This window comes from Melospiza georgiana, chromosome 2 (assembly GCF_028018845.1).
Source record: "Melospiza georgiana isolate bMelGeo1 chromosome 2, bMelGeo1.pri, whole genome shotgun sequence".
Classification (NCBI taxonomy): Eukaryota; Metazoa; Chordata; class Aves; order Passeriformes; family Passerellidae; genus Melospiza; species Melospiza georgiana.
Window position 1 is genome coordinate 29,703,515 of NC_080431.1, and position 18,348 is coordinate 29,721,862.

Below are 18,348 nucleotides of genomic sequence, written 5' to 3' on the forward strand. Positions count from 1 at the left end.
ACACAGCCGCGCGCTCACCTGCGCGCCCCCGCCGCCCCCCGCCTCCTCCGCCGCCGGCCCGCACCAACTCCCGCCGCCGCACGGGGAGGCGCGGGGCTGCCCGGCGGCCACGGCCGCGCTCCCGCTGAGGGCCCTCACGGTGCCTCGGAGGAACGAGTGGCGAGCGCCTGCCGGCTGGGCCGCGACTGCGCCTCGGCGCCGTGAGTGGCGCCTCTTCGGTCGCCCTCCCCCCCATTTGCGCCCTTATGGTCTCGCCCGCTGGTGCCCCGCGGGCGGGCGGGGGAGGGAGGGAAGGGAGGAGCGGGTCGGGGATGGCGGGGGCGGGAAGCGCCCCCTGTGTGGGGGCTCGGCGCGGCACGGTGAGAAACCGACTGAGGGAGATGGGCCTGCTCAGCCTCGAGAAGAGACGGCTGAGAGGGGATCTCATCCATGTCTATAAGTATTGAAGGGAAGGTGCCAAAAGGATGGAGCCAGGTTCTGCTCGGTGGTGCCGGGCAATAGGACGAGACGCAGGGATCGATGCGCAGGAAATTGGGCCTGAATATGAGGAAGAACTTATTTACTCTGCAGGCTAGCAAACATTGGAACAGATTGTCCACAGAGGCTGTGGAGTCTCCCTCACTGGAGATACTGAAGAGCCGTCTGGATGCAATCCTGTGCAATGTGTTCTGGGCTGACTCTGCCTGGGCAGGGAGTTTAGACCAGATTACCTTATATTTACACCAGGGTTTCTTCCCCTGACAGTAGTAAGGTAAGAACACGTGTAACAACAATGCTTCTGTAAAACTGCATGAAGGAACGAAAGTTTATTTCAGATAACACTGTCTGGAACTTCTGACAATATTTGTCATCTCATCCTTCACTGCGGTCAGCATGAACAACACTGAAGATGCAACTGGAGCTGTTCTGCTACTGCCACAAATTAATTTTTAAATATTCAGATCGATTTTATAACAAAGTCACTAAAAAATTTTAAATAAAATATCAAAAAGTTGTATGAGGTCCTGCTGACAGAAGATTCACTCCTGGCAATTACGACACTGTGCCCAGTCCACAGAGCCTCTATTCCCAGCAATACTTTCTGTGAGAGGTACTGCAATTAATAGAAAAAAAACCCAGAATCTAATATCTCCTGAACTGCTAGTGTTATTTGATGGTTCTCAGTGGTTAGGCAGAGCTGAATTGCCAAAGTGCTTGAGAAATTGAGGGTACAGCCATGTTTGCCATCCCCTGGACCTGAGAAGCTCTAGATCACATTCCAGTTTATGTGGTTTATCCTGAGGCAACCTGCCCCTTGTAAAGGAGAGCATCCCTTATGCCTTTGCCAGCTGGAAGCCTGTTGAGCCTTAGTCGGCCAACAGCCTTTGACATAATTAAATAATTCTGCCTCCAAAGCGTCTTTATCTGAGCCAAATTATAGGCATTAGGATAACAGCAATGCTGGCTTTGCCAGCCAAGGCTAAAATTAGGTTGCATGATTTATCTTATAACTTGTTTGGGTGCTGACAAATAGTGCCAAATCTCTGCATGGATTCCCTGAGCTGCACTTTTGTGGGGGGAAAAAAGCTGGAGGAGAGAACATCAGGAGGGTGGAAGTGTGTCACCTTTACTTCAACACTATTGTGCTTTTTATAACATGTCAGTGCCATCCTGCTAAGAGGAGGAAGCATGATCTGCGAATTCTACAGCTATCAAATTTCTTTTTAATTAAAAATATCTTTAAAGTTCTCTCCCACTAGAGACTGGCTTCTCTCATAGAGCAAAATATGAGCTTGGAAGAAGTGTGATTTCTGCCTGTAAAACACATCAGGAGAGTAAAGACAGGGAAAGGAGAGGAGTTAAAGAGTCATGGATATACCATAGAGTCTGTGTGAAATTTTAGTGGCAATTTTAAGTCTTCAACTGCTGAATGTCTTGAAAAACTCATGACAGTTTGAACATAACAGGGCAAAAACCATGTCTTTAAAAGCTGGGGCTTGGTAATATTTAAGGCATTTTGTAATGACATTGTTGGTTAGAAAAGACTCTCTTCATCAACCCAAGCTGTCATTTCTAGGCTTGAAATTTTCTTCAAACAAGTGCTTTTTGGATGCTTTACTCTAAGCATATTTGCAATATTTCCAAATGTAAAATACAAAATCTTTTTGAAATTCCTGAGTCCTTGATGATGAATTTCAATTTTCTTTATTGTTTGCCTTAACAAGAGAGAAGCAGTCAGGAGCCAAGTTGAAAATATCTTAGAGGTCTTTTCCAACCTAAATGATTCTGCATGTAGTTAAGAGCAGCATAGTGTTTGGGACCAGCTCTCTGCAGTTGGAGGCTGGATAATTTGACAAAGGGCCATGGAATCACCATGGAATCACGGCTGCGTTGTGCGATTGCCCTGGTGGCAGCGGGTGAGGTGCCCTCTCACCTCTGCTCCAGACAATCCCAGACCCGCACTACCAGCAGCCACACATCACAGAGTCACAAAGGTGTTAAGGGAGGAAGGGGCCTCGGGAGATATCTAATCCAATCGCCCAGCCAAGGCAGGGTCACCTGGAGCAGGTGGCATGGGAACACGGTGGGTTTGGAATGTCTGCAGAGAGGAAGCCACCACGGCCTCCATGGGCAGCCTGTTCCAGGGCTTTGCCACCCTCAGCTCAAAGAAACTCTTCACCTCCAGCTGCTCAGGGGAGGATTTTGAAAACACATTTTCCGGATTGTAAACTCCACTTCCCACCCTAAAGTTCGGGAACGGAGTGAAGGGAGGCTGGGCCGAAGAACTTCAGCCCCTGGAAGGGGTTAAAGAGCGGCTCGGAGATGTCCGGGTGCGTAGGTCAGGGCCGCGGGCCGTCAGAGCCAGCTGTCCCTAATGCTTTCCACGCGCCAGGTCCCAGTAATTCCCGGGGGCTCTGCCGGCACCTCCCAACGGGCCGGCGCCTCCCGGCAGCGCCGCCCCGCCATGCCGCGGCCCCGCCCCGTGGAGCCGCGCCGGGGGCGGGACTGCCCGGCGGCGTGCCGAGGGCCCGAGGCCGGTGCCGGCGGTGTTCGTCCCTCGGGGGCAGCGGCGCTGCCGATGCGTGCGCTGTGGCCGCTGTGCCTCGCCCTGGGAGCCGCGGCGGCGGCGGCCGCGGGCGGGGGCGGGCGGCCGAGCGCCGAGCGCAGCGCCGTGTGGGGGCCGGGGCTGCGCGCCGCGGCCGCGCTCCCCGCGCGGTACTTCTATGTGCAGGCCGTGGACGCCCGAGGGCTGAGGTGAGGGCGGCGGCGGCGGCGGCTTTTCGGGGAGATTCTGGGCACGGTCAGACCGAGAGGCTGGCGATTTGCTCGTAGAAGGTGCGGGCTAAAAGCTCCCTCTACGTGACTCTGCTTATCACTTGGCAAGAGCTAATTAATCCTTTCAAGGAGTATCAAATAACGGCGCGAGGGGATGAGATAAGAGGATGGAAACGTTCGGCAGCAAAGCATACGTGTTAGTCAGTGGGAAAAGTTCATTATTTATTCTCCTTTGTCAAAACTTTAGCAGTGACTAATACATTTAATTTGTTAGGCTCAGGCATCCTGCTTGTTTCCGCTGTTTAGGAACATTAGTATTTCTCCTACGTGCCGAGGCACAAGATCAGTTGAATCATTTAGGAATTACTCCATAGACCAATAGGTAAATTTCTTAGCAATGAAATAGCACGAGGAGCAATGGCCATAAACTAAAATACAGAAAATTTCACCTCACCACGAGGGAAAACTTTCCCTGGAGGTGGCAGAGGACTGGAACAGGCTGCCCAGGGAGGCTGTGGAGTCTCCCTCTCTGGACACACTGCAAACACCCCTGGACACGTCCCTGTGTCCCCTGCTGCAGGGTGACCTTGCTTTGGCAGGGGGATTGGACTAGATGATCTCCAGTGGTCCTTTCCAACCCTAACAACTCTGTGATTTTTAGAGAATACTCATTGCTTTCCATTTATTTCGGAAAACTGGTCATGCAACCTAGATAGGAGCTCAGAATGTTGCATCAAGGTCATCCAGATTAGATGCACCAGGGCTTGTGTCAGTATGGAGGCTGCCAATTCAGCTTAACTTGGATAGTAAATATTTCTTGCGTTTCATTGAACTGGCAGGTCTCAAGTATGACTGGGCAAGTTTTAGGAAAGGTGAAGTAAGGAGTTACAGCCCAAGAGCCTGGTCGCTGGAAGAGAGGTGGAAGGAAGTTGACAGCATTTTGACTGCACCAACTTTGTTAATACATCAATGACATGTGATAACTTCATGATTATTCAGATTATTTTATTTGGTTTTATAGAGGTTTTTCTGTTTTGGTATATGTTTAATTATACCAAAATATTTCATATACACATAGAATTACGTGATCTCTCTCTAATTTCTTTTCCATGTTTTTTCCCATCTAAGCTACCATAATGATTAAATGTGTAACTTTGTTCTTTACTTCCTTAAATAATACCTGGAAAATAAGGTAATCTGAAAATATTTGCTTCTGAATGTAAAATAATAGACTTACTAACCTGTTAAAGTGAACATTTGCATGTGCTTGTAGAGGCCTAACACAGCTCAGAGGAAATCATGGCTAACTTGGCTCGCTGGAAATCTGTTGATTTGCAAAGGAATGGACCAGACTAAGAAATCTGTTTTATGTTTCCTTTGTGTATTAAGCTCCCACTTATTCTCTGGGTAGGTTCACTTCATCACCAGGTGAAAATGCATTCCAGGTGAAGATCACTGCTCCTGAAGAACAGTTCACTCGTGTTGGTGTGCAGGTATTGGACAGGAAAGATGGTTCCTTCCTCGTGAGGTACAGGATGTATGCAAGCTACAAAAGCCTGAGGATAGAAGTCAAAACTGGAGATAAGCATGTTGCAAAGTCTCCATATATTTTAAAAGGTAAGAGGTACCACTACACACAGGTTTCCTGTCAGGGCTGACAAAGCGTGTCCCAGAATGTCTTCTACTAGAAGCATGGGATTCTTTGGGACCTCATACTTCTCTGGACTATCAAATCCCATTGGAATTATGGATTCATTATATGCATCCTACATATAGTTTTCAAAATAATAAAAGGAAGCAAATGCTGTGAAGCTGTTGCCTGATAAATACAGGTAGAAGGCTCACACATAAGCTGATATAGGTTGACATGACTCCATTAGAGTTAAAAAAAAATTCAGCCATATCCATTTTGAGTCGCTGAAATTTTGGCTGTAAGCAATGAATGTTCAGTGCTTGACCCTGTTCTGTGATCTCAACAGCTCAATATTATGACTTATTAAAATAATAATTTTGTTCCCAATAGGACCTGTTTACCATGAAAACTGTGACTGCCCTCAGGAGGATAGCAGAGCATGGCTGGAAGAGATGAACTGCCCTCAAACCATTCCACAGATTCAGAGAGACTTAGCAAATTTTCCCACTGTTGACCCAGATAAGATTGCAAAAGAAATTCCGCAGAGGTTTGGACAAAGACAGAGTTTGTGTCACTACACCATCAAAGACAATGAGGTATGGAATCTGGTTGATCTGAAGTCCAAATGGAAATTTGGTGGCAAGCCATGGGCAGTTTGGTTGATCTGAGTTGTAAAAGCTTCTTGTAGTGTATTCTTTAAGAACAAGACTTTGCTTGCTTCTCTGTCCTTGAATACTTTGCAGTTTGTGTATGAGCTTAGCAATGTCAGTCCTACTTTGTAAGTGCTTTTTTGTCCATGTTACAGCTGAAACACAGTGAAAGCAAATTACTTTCCAGGCAATCAATGTGAGTACTGGGCACCCACCCAAGTCTCCTAAATGCCAATTCAGTTTCCTGTTCTCTGAGCAATACTGCTGTGAGGTGTCACAATCATCTAATTTGAAGTACATCGATAAATTACATCATGCATAATTCTGAGATACCACTTTTAGCTGAACTGAGCATCAGAGCTACAATTCTTTGTAACAGAGAATTGTATACACTGTACTTACTTCAGTGGAGTTTTATATGGAAATTAGAAGAATGGAACACCACAGAGACAGGCAACAGTTTCTGCTTTCATGAAACAGACCTCAAACATCTGCAAAAGCAAGCAAAGCTTGTCATTTTTTTTCATCACTTTTCTGTGATGAGATTTCTATTGCTTCCCAGCTGATTCATAAGTCTATACAGCCATATAGTCTGTCTGAGTAGTTACTATGTGATTAAAAGAGCTCTGAATTGTGCCAGCCATTCTCTGAAATGAAATCACCCAGTAAAACCTTTGTTTATTTTCAGGTTTATATAAAGACATATGGGGAACATGTAGGCTTCAGAATTTTCATGGATGCCATACTGCTTTCTTTAACCAGAAAAGTGAGTACATCTGTACAGCCACCTACTCTGTATGTCCTAATTTATAGAAGCCTGGCCTTAAATACATGTCAGTGTTTTTGTTGCTGTTTCTGTTAAAAAACTCTTGCTCATTGATTAATTATGGAAAGGTCATGGATTTTCCTTGTTTGAAGCTGTCATGTTCTAGAATGCCATCTGATTGAGCATCACAAAAGTTAATTGAATAAACAGGCTTTTATAGGTGAGTTTGATAAGCCAGTTTTTTGATAAGCCGGTTTTTTCCCCATAGAATAAATAAATCAATCATCCTGTAGCATCTAACAGAAAATTCTGTCTCTGCAGGTACATTGCTGCAGAAAGCTGAACACAAGTTTACATAACACATTAAAGAAATATCAAGTAGCCTTTCCAGTGTCCTCAGAATTAGTAATGGATCAGTTATGCTACTCTGGCTGCCTTTGGGTGTCATGCTTTAAGGGTTGCTCTGTTGATAACGTTGCTGAACTAACAGTGCACAGGAAGACTGGGAAAATGACTAAATGTAAAATGCACGTTAATTTAACTGGTGATTGTTTCATCTAACACTATTTATAAGAGGACATGATGTCTAAGGGAAGACATGGATGTAGACTACAATTAGCTAAAAGATTGTTCTCTGGAAGATGGAAGTAAACTGTTCTTGGTGTCAGTAGTGTTGGACAAGAAATAATGGAATTAAATTTCATGTAAGGACTTTAGACTAAAAGTTGAAAAAGGATTGCTAACTCCAAAACCAGAAACTGTTTACATATCTAGGAAACACAGTTTATCTCATTCCCATTAAATACCATTGAATAAGAATTTTTATTAGGATAGTGTCACTGAGTGACAGTAGATAGTTGGTTGGAGAAGATTCAGGTTGCTGATGGATTCTGCTGCTGAGGATGTGTAGAAAATTCAGTTTGTAGGGTTTATGGCCATTACCACCTTTAGATGGCGCCATAGTAACGAAGGTCAGTGCTGAGCATTGGCCTGTGTAGCAAACACCCTTTGAAAGGAATAGAGTGCCTTCCACCATTTGGAGGTGTTTGATATTTGGCAAATTATTAATTTCTTTTGTTTTGAAAGAGAAAACTGAGAGGGAAGAGAGTGAACTGAGAGATGACATTAGTTCTGCACTGACCTTATATGTGCCTTCAGGGTTCTGTAAAATGCAGCCATTTTTCATGTTTTGCCTTTTGCTCTCCAAACTGAACTGTCCCACCATTTTCAGTGTTCCCTCACAAGGCAGCTGGTCCTTTCTTTGGAAAACTACAGAGCTGCCTTTCTTTCTACCTATTCTTACTTCACTTGAAAATACCCAAACTAAACTCAACACAGGGGTGCATCACAGTTTCATAAAACAGCAAAATTATGCCCTCTGTCCTGCTTCCTGGCCATCAACAGTATTTTTCTTGCCTTTTGGCTGTGACAGTGATTTCAGGTATGGTTCCATGCTACCAAATATTTTAACTAAGTGATGATGTTATGCTTAATTATTAACCAAAGCATTGACTAAATTGGTCTTCCCATCATGGCTGTTTATTTCTGTTTCTTCTCTTCTGTTGGATTTAGGCATCCTGCAGATACAGGGTGAATTAGATCACTGATGTGACAGAAAACTGATTTACCAGCCAGCATCAGTTTTCCATACAGTAACGAGATGATCCAGCTTACCTTGAACTATACAATTGCTGACTAGGTACCAGTGCTAGCCTGATCAAAAGATTGTGGGGCCAATCATGTAAAGTATATCAGGAAATCATCCTCTAAAAAGGGGGCTCCTATGCCTTATGTGACTTTGCAAATTTTTTTTAAATACTATTTTGTAGGCTTTACTCTGTGGTCTCAGTATCTCTAACAGGTTTCTAAATGTCCATGATTTATTACAGGTACTTTAAGTTTATTAGACACCTGGCAATTTTTCCTCTTAGTGAGGTTGTTTTCAAAATGCAAGATGCCAGCAGAATACTGTTTGTGCTAAACTACATTTGTGCCTGCTTTGCTTCTCTTTAGGTGAAAATGCCAGATGTAGAATTTTTTGTTAATTTGGGGGACTGGCCTCTGGAGAAAAGGAAGCCCCCACAGAACTTGCACCCAATCTTCTCATGGTGTGGTTCCAGTGAGTCAAAGGACATTGTCATGCCAACATACGACTTAACAGACTCTGTTTTGGAGACGATGGGACGGTAAGAAATGGCTTAAACTTTTCACAAAATTCACACTGAATGATCTTCCCTAGAGACCTGTATATTAACTATTTTTGTTTACTCATCAAGAGACTGGCAACCCAGGTAGGCAGTGACTGTGTAATCAATATATTATTGTACTTCACTGTTTCATTTCAAAAATCTAAATTTATCTAAATGGTCAAATCACAAAAACAGCACTTGAGAGTGTTTCAAGGCTAGGCATTTGATTTTTTTGCTTTGTTTCTCCCCCCATGAACTTGTTGACAACTGGCCAGGCATCTTTCTTTCCTGATTTTGTTGAAATTTGTTTTTTGTGTACCTTTCAAATCCCAACATAGCTATTGGGAATTTTCAAACTAGGAGCTACCATCTCCCACTTTGATTACTGACCATAACTGGCCTTAGCAACTGCTCTTTTCTGTCTTGAAACACTACAAAGACAGCTTGCTTCTAAGAAATCTTTGCAATCCATCTTGAACTTAACATTTCACTGCATTTAGTTCAGGTTCCTTTTTTTTTTGTGAAAAGTTTTTCTAATTTGCTATCCCTTGCCCTCCCAGTTTATGTGTTGAATTTCTTAACATTTTTAAGGATGTGCAGTATATTTTACTAAGCAAGTTACAGTACCTTGCATCACCTTCTCTGGCAAGTGTATCCACCTTTATCTATTTTTTTCATGGTATTGTTTCCACATGCCTTGAATGATGATGTTGAAGGATGCTGTCATGCCACACACCCATGAATTTAACATTATCTGTTTCTCTTGCTGCAAAAGACTGACACAGTAACACATGATGGTGTGCTCATGACTTGCCTTCATCTTTGCTCTCTGTCTGTGGGTACTGTGAACTCTTTTAAGTAACTGCACTTTAAAAAGTTTCCAGTAGGCTTCACTATTAAACCACTTCTTTCTGCTGCAGAGTCAGCCTGGATATGATGTCAGTCCAAGCAAACACTGGCCCATCGTGGGAAGACAAGAACACCACAGCCTTCTGGAGAGGACGGGACAGCCGCAAAGAGAGGCTTGAGCTTGTAAAACTCAGCAAGAAATATCCAGAGATCATAGATGCTGCTTTCACAAACTTTTTTTTCTTTAAACATGATGAAAACCTCTATGGTCCTATTGTTAAGCACATTTCGTTTTTTGATTTTTTTAAGGTAAGCCACTAATTATTTTTCATAGAACTCAGTTCTCACATAATGTTTCCCATTATGAAATAACTTAGTATGTATTATTGAAAATAAAGGGATTGTTAGTTATTCAGGACACTACCAGTAACAAGCGTGACTAGACATCCCTCCAGTGGGATTAACTGTTATGTAGCTCTTACCCTCAGGATAGTAATGTCTGATTTACATCTAAAGGTTCTGTAGAACCTCGTGTAATCTACATAACTTCAAGTTCCTTTTTATTTCTTTTTCCTGATTCAGCGATCAGGACTACTAACCTAACTAACATAGTGGGAAAGTCTGTGGATGAAGTGGCACATCTACCCTCACATCCGAGGATGAGCACCTAAGTATTCCTGGAGAACTTAATTGATGAAGCCCTGTGTACCCTGCACTGTGATGAATTCCAAACTAGATAATAAAAGCTTCTTAGACATTGATGCTTGCCTAGCCACTCCTACCTGTCTCAATATCAGCAAGTCAGTAACACCAGTGCCCTCAGAATATAACCTAACCAAGCCAGGGATCCTGTGGTTTTTAATAACTTCTGGTCCTTTTCTTTCCAGTATAAATATCAAATTAATATTGATGGCACAGTGGCAGCATACAGATTGCCTTATCTACTAGCAGGAAACAGTGTGGTGCTAAAGCAAGACTCCATCTACTATGAGCACTTTTATAATGAGCTGCAGCCATGGAAACACTACATTCCATTTAAAAGTGACCTGAGTGATCTGCTAGAAAAACTACAGTGGGCAAAAGATCATGATGAAGAGGTAAAATACACATTTAGAAGTATGCAGTAATGTTTCTAGAAGAGAACAGAAATTGAATTTCTTTAAAACAAAGCAAAAAAAATACTAGGAGAACTTGAAATTTATTTCATCAACTCTACAAAGAAGAATAACACTCAAAAATGCATAATTTTGTCCTTAATTTGAAATCAAATTGAACTTCAGGAAAAAAAAAGTATCTTCCTAATAATGCCTTAACTTTTAAAAATTATGTTTTACTTGAGTTATCCTGAACTGTCAACTTCATTTGTAACTTGGGAACCAACAGTAGCACCCTGAAATAAATACTAGTTCTGGGCAATAAAAAAAATAAACCAAACTTTCATTTTCTTTGACAGGCAAAAAATATTGCAAAATCTGGACAAGAATTTGCAAGAAACAATCTCATGGGAGACCACATTTTTTGTTACTATTTCAAACTTTTCCAGGTCAGTATATTTTTAATGGCTACCGGCACAGAAATAGAAATCACACAGCAAGAATTTAGGGCAACTGAGCTGCTGGAAATTGGCCAGTCTGGTACTTGAAGCCATGAAGCAAGCAGCAGCAATTAAAATCTTCATTTGGTTTTTACAAACATTGTATTCAATTATATGCTATGAAACCCCTTAAGACTGTGCTGGCTGTTTGAGAGGCAGTGGGATCCCATAAATCTTGATCTAATCTGCCAGAATATGTAGCCCACAATGATCAAAGAATTCCACATCAGACGCACGCCCTGTGAACCACAGCTGAAAATATCTGTGCATTAGCACCGAGATACTGAACTCCAGGGAGGCACTCAAAGGGGCTCCTGTCTGCAGCTGAGTGTTCCCTCACCCTGCCTGTGACAGTCTGCAGGAACAGATTGTGTAGCCCCAGAGTTCATACAGAACTGCTCAGCTGATTTGGTACAATATTGGCAACTACATGTACAATCTAAAAAATGTATGGATTAATGATACCTTCCTTTTTTTAAAATTAGGAATATGCCAGCTTGCAAGTGAGTGAACCAAAAATCAGAGATGGGATGGAGAAGGTGCAGCAGCCTGATGATGACCTTTTCCCATGCACTTGCCACCGAAAAAAGGTACAGTCCATGCAGGGTTAAATGTAAAGTGCTGAGTGTCTTCAGTTCCTGCTGAGCCCTGCTGGAGCAAGGCTGCCTAGTGCCCCACAGTATCAGTTATCAGACCAGGCCATTAACACCTATCCAACTTAGAAACACTTCTTGATGTATTTGCAGGACTAGAGGACTAGACAGTGAAAAATAGGCTTCCAGTTAACTGAAACATGTTTCTTCTTTTTTGACTGCAGGCCAAAGATGAACTCTGACAGAAGTAAATACTTTTTTTCAGTATTTACCTAAATTCAGACTGTCTTCTTAAAGAAAGAAGGAAAATCTGGGTTAGTATGCCCGCAGAAAATGTCAGTGGATATTTTAAAGTTTACCATTTCATGATCTACGTATGGAAGAAATCAAAGCACCTCTGATTTCCTTTTAATCATGCAGTGGTGGGAGAGCCTTATTCAAACACATTTTTAGAATTTTTTTGAAATAAAAACCATGTTTGTATCAGTCATGTGTTCCTGTCCTGAGTTACCTTGGAAATGCAGATACTTTTTACTCATGCTTGTAAACATTAAGTCTTTCCACAAACCTGAAACTGTTCTGCAAAGAAGGGCAGATGAGAAACATAAATCTTCCCTCCCTCTCTATCTATCTATCCATCCAACCAAAGGCTTCTTTTTTCAGACCATAACTGTGCTCCTTCTGAGAGAATCTCAAATTCTCCCCAGTGCTGTGGGGTTCATAATAAATCTTGTTAACCTGCAGGAAAACCACAATTCCAATATTGCTGTAGGCTCGGTTATACCAACAGATTACTCACAGCCCATAATGACAAAGGCTGCAGCTGCCAGTACACACACAGTGTTTAATCCACTCTGCAGTGTCAGAGCTCAGGCAGGGACCTGAGATCCTCCTGTCACAATGGATGGTTCCTGCTCCAGGAGTTCCTCCATCACTAAACACAATTTGTCTATCAGTGTTTATTTATCAGAGGGTCTCTGTGATCAGTCCTTTACACAAAGGACACTGGTGAAGGGGACTCCTCAAAACTGAACAATGTTCTTTGCTCCACACACCCAGCTGTGCCTGCATTACCTCCTCCCCACAGAGGCAGAATCTGGCTCCCTAAGGTGGCAGACACTGTGACCAAGCAGAGATTCCTCTCCCTGCCTCACAGATTTGGAAGCACCTGGGAAGGCCAGCACACAGCATCAAGGCAAAGTAGTACACCAGGCTCACCAGCCTCAGGGGGTGTGCTGGCAGAACCCTAAAATCAGTAGGTTTTAATTGCCAATGAGTACAGCATCAGTAAGATACTCAGAAATTGAGGAACCTTAAAGATGTCTGTTGAAGTAGATTTTTTTCCAGTATATTACTTCAAATATTAGTCAAAAGCATTTCTTAATCTTCTGCATTCCCAAATGTTGTATATGGATATTTGCATAGAAACACAGAGAACAATGCTACCATGATATATTTTCTGTACTTCTGGAAGTTCTTTATTAGTTTGCATTTTCTTTTCATTCATACAAAGCTTTATTTGCATTTACACTTAGACCTCTGAAAACATCAGTTTTTAAAAAAATATGCCTCTAAAAATAACAAACCCCGTATTTGCCACATTTAGGAAAAACTAAATGAAGATACTGCTTGAACACTGCAAATTATTTTTGCTGCAGTTGAACATTCTCTCTAAGCCAAGAAAAAACCTGTGCATTTACTTCTTCCATGACATCATCTGCTGTTCGTCCTTTGACTGCCATCCCATGGTTTGCTTTATCAATCCAATGGATTTTTTTAGGGGCTTTCATTTTGCTCACCACACCTTCTAGCAATTGCTATGGAGAAAACAAGAATGCAGATATTAGAGAACTGGCTGCTACAAACTCTGGAACTCCTAGATGTCTCTTGCTTTGCCTGTGTAATGCAAAATAGGCAGCTCCTAAAAACCAGATAGATGGATTTGTGTGCACATGAAAAACACCTTGCTAGGAAAATGGGATGTATTCTCTGTTCAGGATATGAATAGTGGGATCTGCTCAAAGCTTCACCCCTACTGAAACAGAGAATAGCAGAAAATTAAACTTCAAAGGAGTCCATTTTTACTGTCAGAGGGTAGTGCTGGCAATAAAATGATAGAACTGAAGTCAGATTTGTCTGCAGAGGCTGAATAGCAATGTAATTCCTTAGGGACTAGCTTTGACACTGTTGAAATTTCTCAGCGAACAGATCTAAGAACCAGCTCACAAAGTCAGAGATTCCCCCATAAAGGACACTCCAAGGATCTGCTGGTCACTGGCCTGACTTATTTTGGCAACAAATCCTCACAAAAGCATTATGATTCCTTAGAAACTGTCCAGGCATGGAAAATGCCAATTGCACATAGCCCCAAATTCACACTGGCCTGTTCAAGAACAACAGATACCTGCTTGCAAGGAAACATGCCAGAAAAGCACTGTTTCCCTCCCTCTCTACACCTGCTCTTCATCTCTACAAAACTATCACTTTTGACCACAGAAGCCTGACTTGGGGGTAGAACTGCTTTGCTAGAAGAATTTGCCATGAAAATGTGACCAATGTGACATTGGTGGCACCACACAGGTTTTGTAACTTGAAATGGTTAAAACAAAATAGCAAATAACTCACTACTTCCATAGACCACTTTAAATTTATGCACTCCTATTGAAACCATTTAAATCAGGGGTATTTCAGTGGCCCAAAGTTGAACTTGCTAAAGTGGAAGATCAAGCATGGCCCATTACATTTTAAGCAGCAAAAGGAAGCCCTGCCAGGCTTCCTTGTGTCTGATGAAGTTTTCTACCCAAGGCTTCCTTCAGAAGACACCTATTTAGGCAAGGCTGTTACTCAGGTGAAATACAGGCATCCCTGAGGCCCATTGCTGCTCCTCCAGACTGGCCTTTCACAGCAGGATTTACAAGGGTACTCACTTTTTCACACATCTCATCTGCTGATCCCGAGACAAACAGCACTGGACGTGTGATCAGTAACAAATCCTCATCCCGGAGCTTGGACTGCAGTTTTGGTCGATGCAATGGGTAAGATAAACACACGAGACCTTGAATGAAGCCATCATCATCATCATCATCATCACCCTGGCTCAGCTGACGTATCACAGAGGCAGCAGCTCGTGAGCCCATGGAACGGCCTTTCTCCCATGCAGAAATAAAGGAAAAAAGTTTTATCTGCGGTCACCTCATCTACATTCTGGTTTAGTAAACAACTCCCCAAACCAATCCAACTGAGTGTATTTCAATGTCACAAAATGCTAGGGATGATCTACTTCATGAAAAACATTAATCCTAATTTCAACATTTTCTGCTAAGATATTTGTCTAGTTGTAACATTTACACCCCTTTAAAAAAGAAGGGGAAAAAAAGAAAATATAAAGGGATAGAGATTCCTTGCAATACTGGAAGGAACAACACCCCACCCTGGGGACCAGGGAAGAGAAGGACTGGTCCTATGCTCCAGAGCCTGGAAATTTGAGATAGCTATGATAGTGTCCTGTATCATTATTTTCATGCAACCTCAATTTGCTCAAATTCAAAACAAAATTCTCTGCTTGATTTCACTTGGCTCACAAAACAAATCCAGCAAGTGTTTATGCACACTTTGAACTTCAGCCTAAAAGTAAAAGTAGAAGGGAGGGAAAATGTGAACTTGGAACATGAGGTCAGTCAGTAACAGCAAGGGAAAGTATCTCCTCAAAGAGGAGGCATATGAGCTGACAGTGCACTGCAATTGAGTGTTACAAGTCACTAGTTCTTACAGCAGCACAGACTTGGTTCACTTAAGAGAAAACTCAGAATTTCCCCTATCAAGACAGTCCTGACCACCCCCACCTATTCCCCTTTCCACATAACATAGCTGACTTTTCATCTGCTGCTAGGTTTTAATTACCATAACCTGCTTTGGGAAAACTGTTTTCCATTTATCAGTAACCAGAATTCTTCAAGACCTGCAGTTAAAAAGTACACATGGATAATCAGAAAAATCATGCCCTGTAAATTCCAAGTGACAAGGAAGTTTTCTCCCAAAGTACCTGGAAAATACAATCTATTGCTCTTTCTTTCCTCTTCTGCAGTAAGATCTATGGCATCATAAGAAGGGTTCATTTGCTTGTCACCAAAGTGGGACAGACTTGGAATACTTACAGATTGCTATTACTAGAGACAGTATAAGAGAGAAAATTATTGATAATAAAAACAATACCTGCAAGGAAAACACCAGAAAGTTTATAATCATCACAAAGTTTTAAGTATTCCTAAAGAAATAAGAGAAAGAGAAGCATTACATGTCAGAATTAAGACAGCTGGGAAGCTAGGAATCTCTTCTGTTTGTAGCTACTACACACAAAAAATGGGAAGCTCTTTCAGCACTGAAGATGAAAGAACAGGTACATACAAGGTGCTCTGTTGGGTTTTATCACATAAATGGTTTCATAAGGTTTTGCACCAACAACATAATCAATTTCACATTAGCTCTCAACAAGTCTAAAATATCAGATGCCCTATAAAGTTACCAAAACAAGTGAATACTATGTATCAACTCAGTTACAGTAACAGACCTCATGCACAATCTTGGCCCATCAAAAGGAAAAGCAGGTTTGCAAAAATGCTCTTCATTGAGGTTATGTATTTGTGACACGATCAGTTAAGTCCAACAGAAAAGATAAAATTCATTTTTTTTCAACATTTTTTTTCAACATTTTTTCACATTTTAGGAGATAACTAATCTTAGCAGCTGCCTTAAAATTATCCTTACATACCAGCATATTAACATAAACACACTAACAACTTATGCTTCTTCCATAAAGACTGGAGATGCCCAATGAAATAAAGTCTGACTTCAAATTAATGTACATTTAATCACGATGACATCATACACAATTCCTTTAGAACTGGACTTTGTTCCCCTATAAAAATGCCTCCTGCTCAATGTGAGCAGATCACCCATCCTAAATTCTTCCACTTTTTGCAAGCTGTAAGTTTTCCCATGAAACACCATTGCTCTTTGTCAGGATTTTCTTTTTCCCTGAACTCAAACCCACACACTTGTGGCAGCTGTTCCAGCTGTTGCCCATCTAAGAACTGCTTCTGCTCCTTCTGTTCACACACAGTGCTCCATTTATCTAAACTTTGGTTCTAATTCTCCCACTGTTTCTTGGCTAATCTCTGGCTGTAATTTAAGAAACCGTGGATCTAAGCTTTGGTCTCAGAATTTTTTCACTCCTTACCACAACTGCTTTGAAAGCCTTAGCCCTGTAGGCAACATTAAGGCCTTTACAAGTAAACCGCAGGCACAGAACTCCATGGGATGCAAGATAGGCTGCCAAGGACACCAAGTGAGGGAAATTCATGTCTCCTCCAGCTCCATGAGTAAGAATCACTCCATATGTTGGTTTCTTCTCTGGGACAGAGAAGATAGCATCAAGGTATTTGTTTCCAAAAGGTATTTTCACTTTAACCTAGAAATGAAACATAACCCAGTATTATTATTTTAACAAAACCAAACAAAACCAAACCCAAAAAGCCTCCCTCTTGGTTTCCCAGTCTATATACATCTACACATTATTATGAAAAAACCTCAGACAATTAAGAAATAAACCAAAACAGCAAGCCTGTTTTTATTTCTTCTGTTTAAGAGTACTGAATGAGTGACTGCACCTCTGCTTCAAAGATTTTCCGTACAATAATGGGCAAGTCCCTTTATGACTCCACACCTTATGTTCTGCATTAGAGAATGAAGCTTCAAAACACAAACTGAAATGGTTCTGACCCTCTCTATCTATCTATCTATCTATGTCTATCTTTTCCAGACCTAACTAGCTGCCTAAACCATAATGTGTGACATTAGGACACAGCCTAGCAAACATTTTGAAATCACAGAGTGATTTCAATCATCAGCGAGTGAAGCAGCAGCCTGCACAGAGGCGAGGACTGAACCTTCCCCAGGGACAGGGGCAGCACAGCTTCAGCCAAAGCTCCAGGGGGACACAGGGCCTCCATCAGCACCGCCAGCTGGAGAAGCTGACCCAGACACAAGAGCTGCTCATGTTCTGCGGAATGAACGGGCACTGGGCAACACAAACATCCCTGCGGCGGCTTCTGGGAGCAAGAAGGACACCCCGGGGCAGGGATAAACTCAATGTCCAGGAGCGGCTCCTCGGCAGCGCTCCGCACAGGAGCTGCACAGGCCGGGGGAGGCGCTCAGCGGCCCTGCCGAGCTGCTGCCCTCGCAGCCCCGGAGCGAGTGGCAATGCCAGACAAGGCAGGAGATGGCGGAGGACACGCGGGACAGCCAGAGGCCTGCACACAGTAGTCTGCCAGAGGGAAGGCAGCGGCAGCAGCCTGCCCCCTCGCCCAGCTGCAGGGCCCCCTCCGAGGGAAGGGCAGCTGCCCAGGGCCGCAGGAACCCGCTCATGCCCTGGGCAGGCCCAGACACAGCGGCGGCCATACCTCCGCCCGCCCGCTCATCCCGCCGTGACGTCACCGGAGTGACAGCTCCCCGCGCCAGTCCGGCCCCAATCAGCCGCGGCGCTGATTGGTCAGAGCCAGCGTGGCCCCGCCCCCCCGGTGAGGGGAGAGGCAGCGGCCTGCGCGGGGGAGCGGGAGTCGTGGGTGGGCACGGGTTGGGCCGTGTTGAGTACGTCGAGCCGCCAGAAATTAATAAAGCTCCCCGTAAAATGTTTTTATTCACCCTTGTGTACAAAAACTCCACGGACTGCTAGGTGGTAGTTCAGCAGAAATAAATTGCATAGGGATTACTCGGAAAGTCAGGTTTTTACTGACTTCAAGGAGTACAGATGAGATGCTTAGG

General features: G+C 43.1%; 2 protein-coding genes across 5 annotated transcripts; one reads left to right on the forward strand and one right to left on the reverse strand.

Moving 5' to 3' along the window:
- The first annotated feature begins 3,058 nt into the window (after window positions 1–3,058).
- Window positions 3,059–12,015, forward strand: POGLUT2 (protein O-glucosyltransferase 2). 4 transcript variants are annotated; one of them, XM_058019064.1, is made up of 10 exons: window positions 3,059–3,234; window positions 4,667–4,872; window positions 5,279–5,484; window positions 6,227–6,304; window positions 8,318–8,490; window positions 9,414–9,651; window positions 10,230–10,439; window positions 10,796–10,885; window positions 11,422–11,526; window positions 11,754–12,015. In XM_058019064.1, the coding sequence occupies exons 1-10, from the start codon at window positions 3,059–3,061 to the stop codon at window positions 11,769–11,771; spliced, it is 1,500 nt and encodes a 499-aa protein (XP_057875047.1). In that variant the 3' UTR covers window positions 11,772–12,015. The 4 variants fall into 4 exon arrangements, with proteins under 4 accessions (XP_057875047.1, XP_057875046.1, XP_057875050.1 ...); XM_058019067.1 differs by having other exon boundaries at window positions 3,166–3,234; window positions 4,701–4,872; XM_058019065.1 differs by lacking the exon at window positions 3,059–3,234 and adding an exon at window positions 3,298–3,315 and having other exon boundaries at window positions 4,701–4,872.
- Window positions 12,016–12,984: 969 nt separating this feature from the next.
- Window positions 12,985–18,032, reverse strand: TEX30 (testis expressed 30). Its single transcript, XM_058019068.1, has 5 exons — window positions 17,988–18,032; window positions 16,766–16,996; window positions 15,742–15,793; window positions 14,457–14,674; window positions 12,985–13,346 (listed from the first exon to the last, which is right to left on the reverse strand). Exons 1-5 carry the CDS (start codon window positions 18,003–18,005, stop codon window positions 13,173–13,175), a joined length of 693 nt encoding a protein of 230 aa, XP_057875051.1. The 5' UTR covers window positions 18,006–18,032; the 3' UTR covers window positions 12,985–13,172.
- Window positions 18,033–18,348: the final 316 nt, after the last annotated feature.

Excerpts from the sequence above, each read along its gene's own strand:
- TEX30 (XM_058019068.1), bottom strand. Across the intron at positions 15,794-16,765 it reads AGGCTTTCAAAGCAGTTGTG|GAATACTTAAAACTTTGTGA; the intron begins GTAAGGAGTGAA and ends TTATTTCTTTAG. Across the intron at positions 14,675-15,741 it reads TTCTGGTGTTTTCCTTGCAG|GCCGTTCCATGGGCTCACGA; the intron begins GTATTGTTTTTA and ends CATGGGAGAAAG.
- POGLUT2 (XM_058019063.1), top strand. The coding sequence starts at position 3,059 with ATGCGTGCGCTGTGGCCGCTGTGCCTCGCCCTGGGAGCCGCGGCGGCG. Across the intron at positions 8,491-9,413 it reads GTTTTGGAGACGATGGGACG|AGTCAGCCTGGATATGATGT; the intron begins GTAAGAAATGGC and ends TTTCTGCTGCAG. Across the intron at positions 9,652-10,229 it reads CGTTTTTTGATTTTTTTAAG|TATAAATATCAAATTAATAT; the intron begins GTAAGCCACTAA and ends TTTTCTTTCCAG.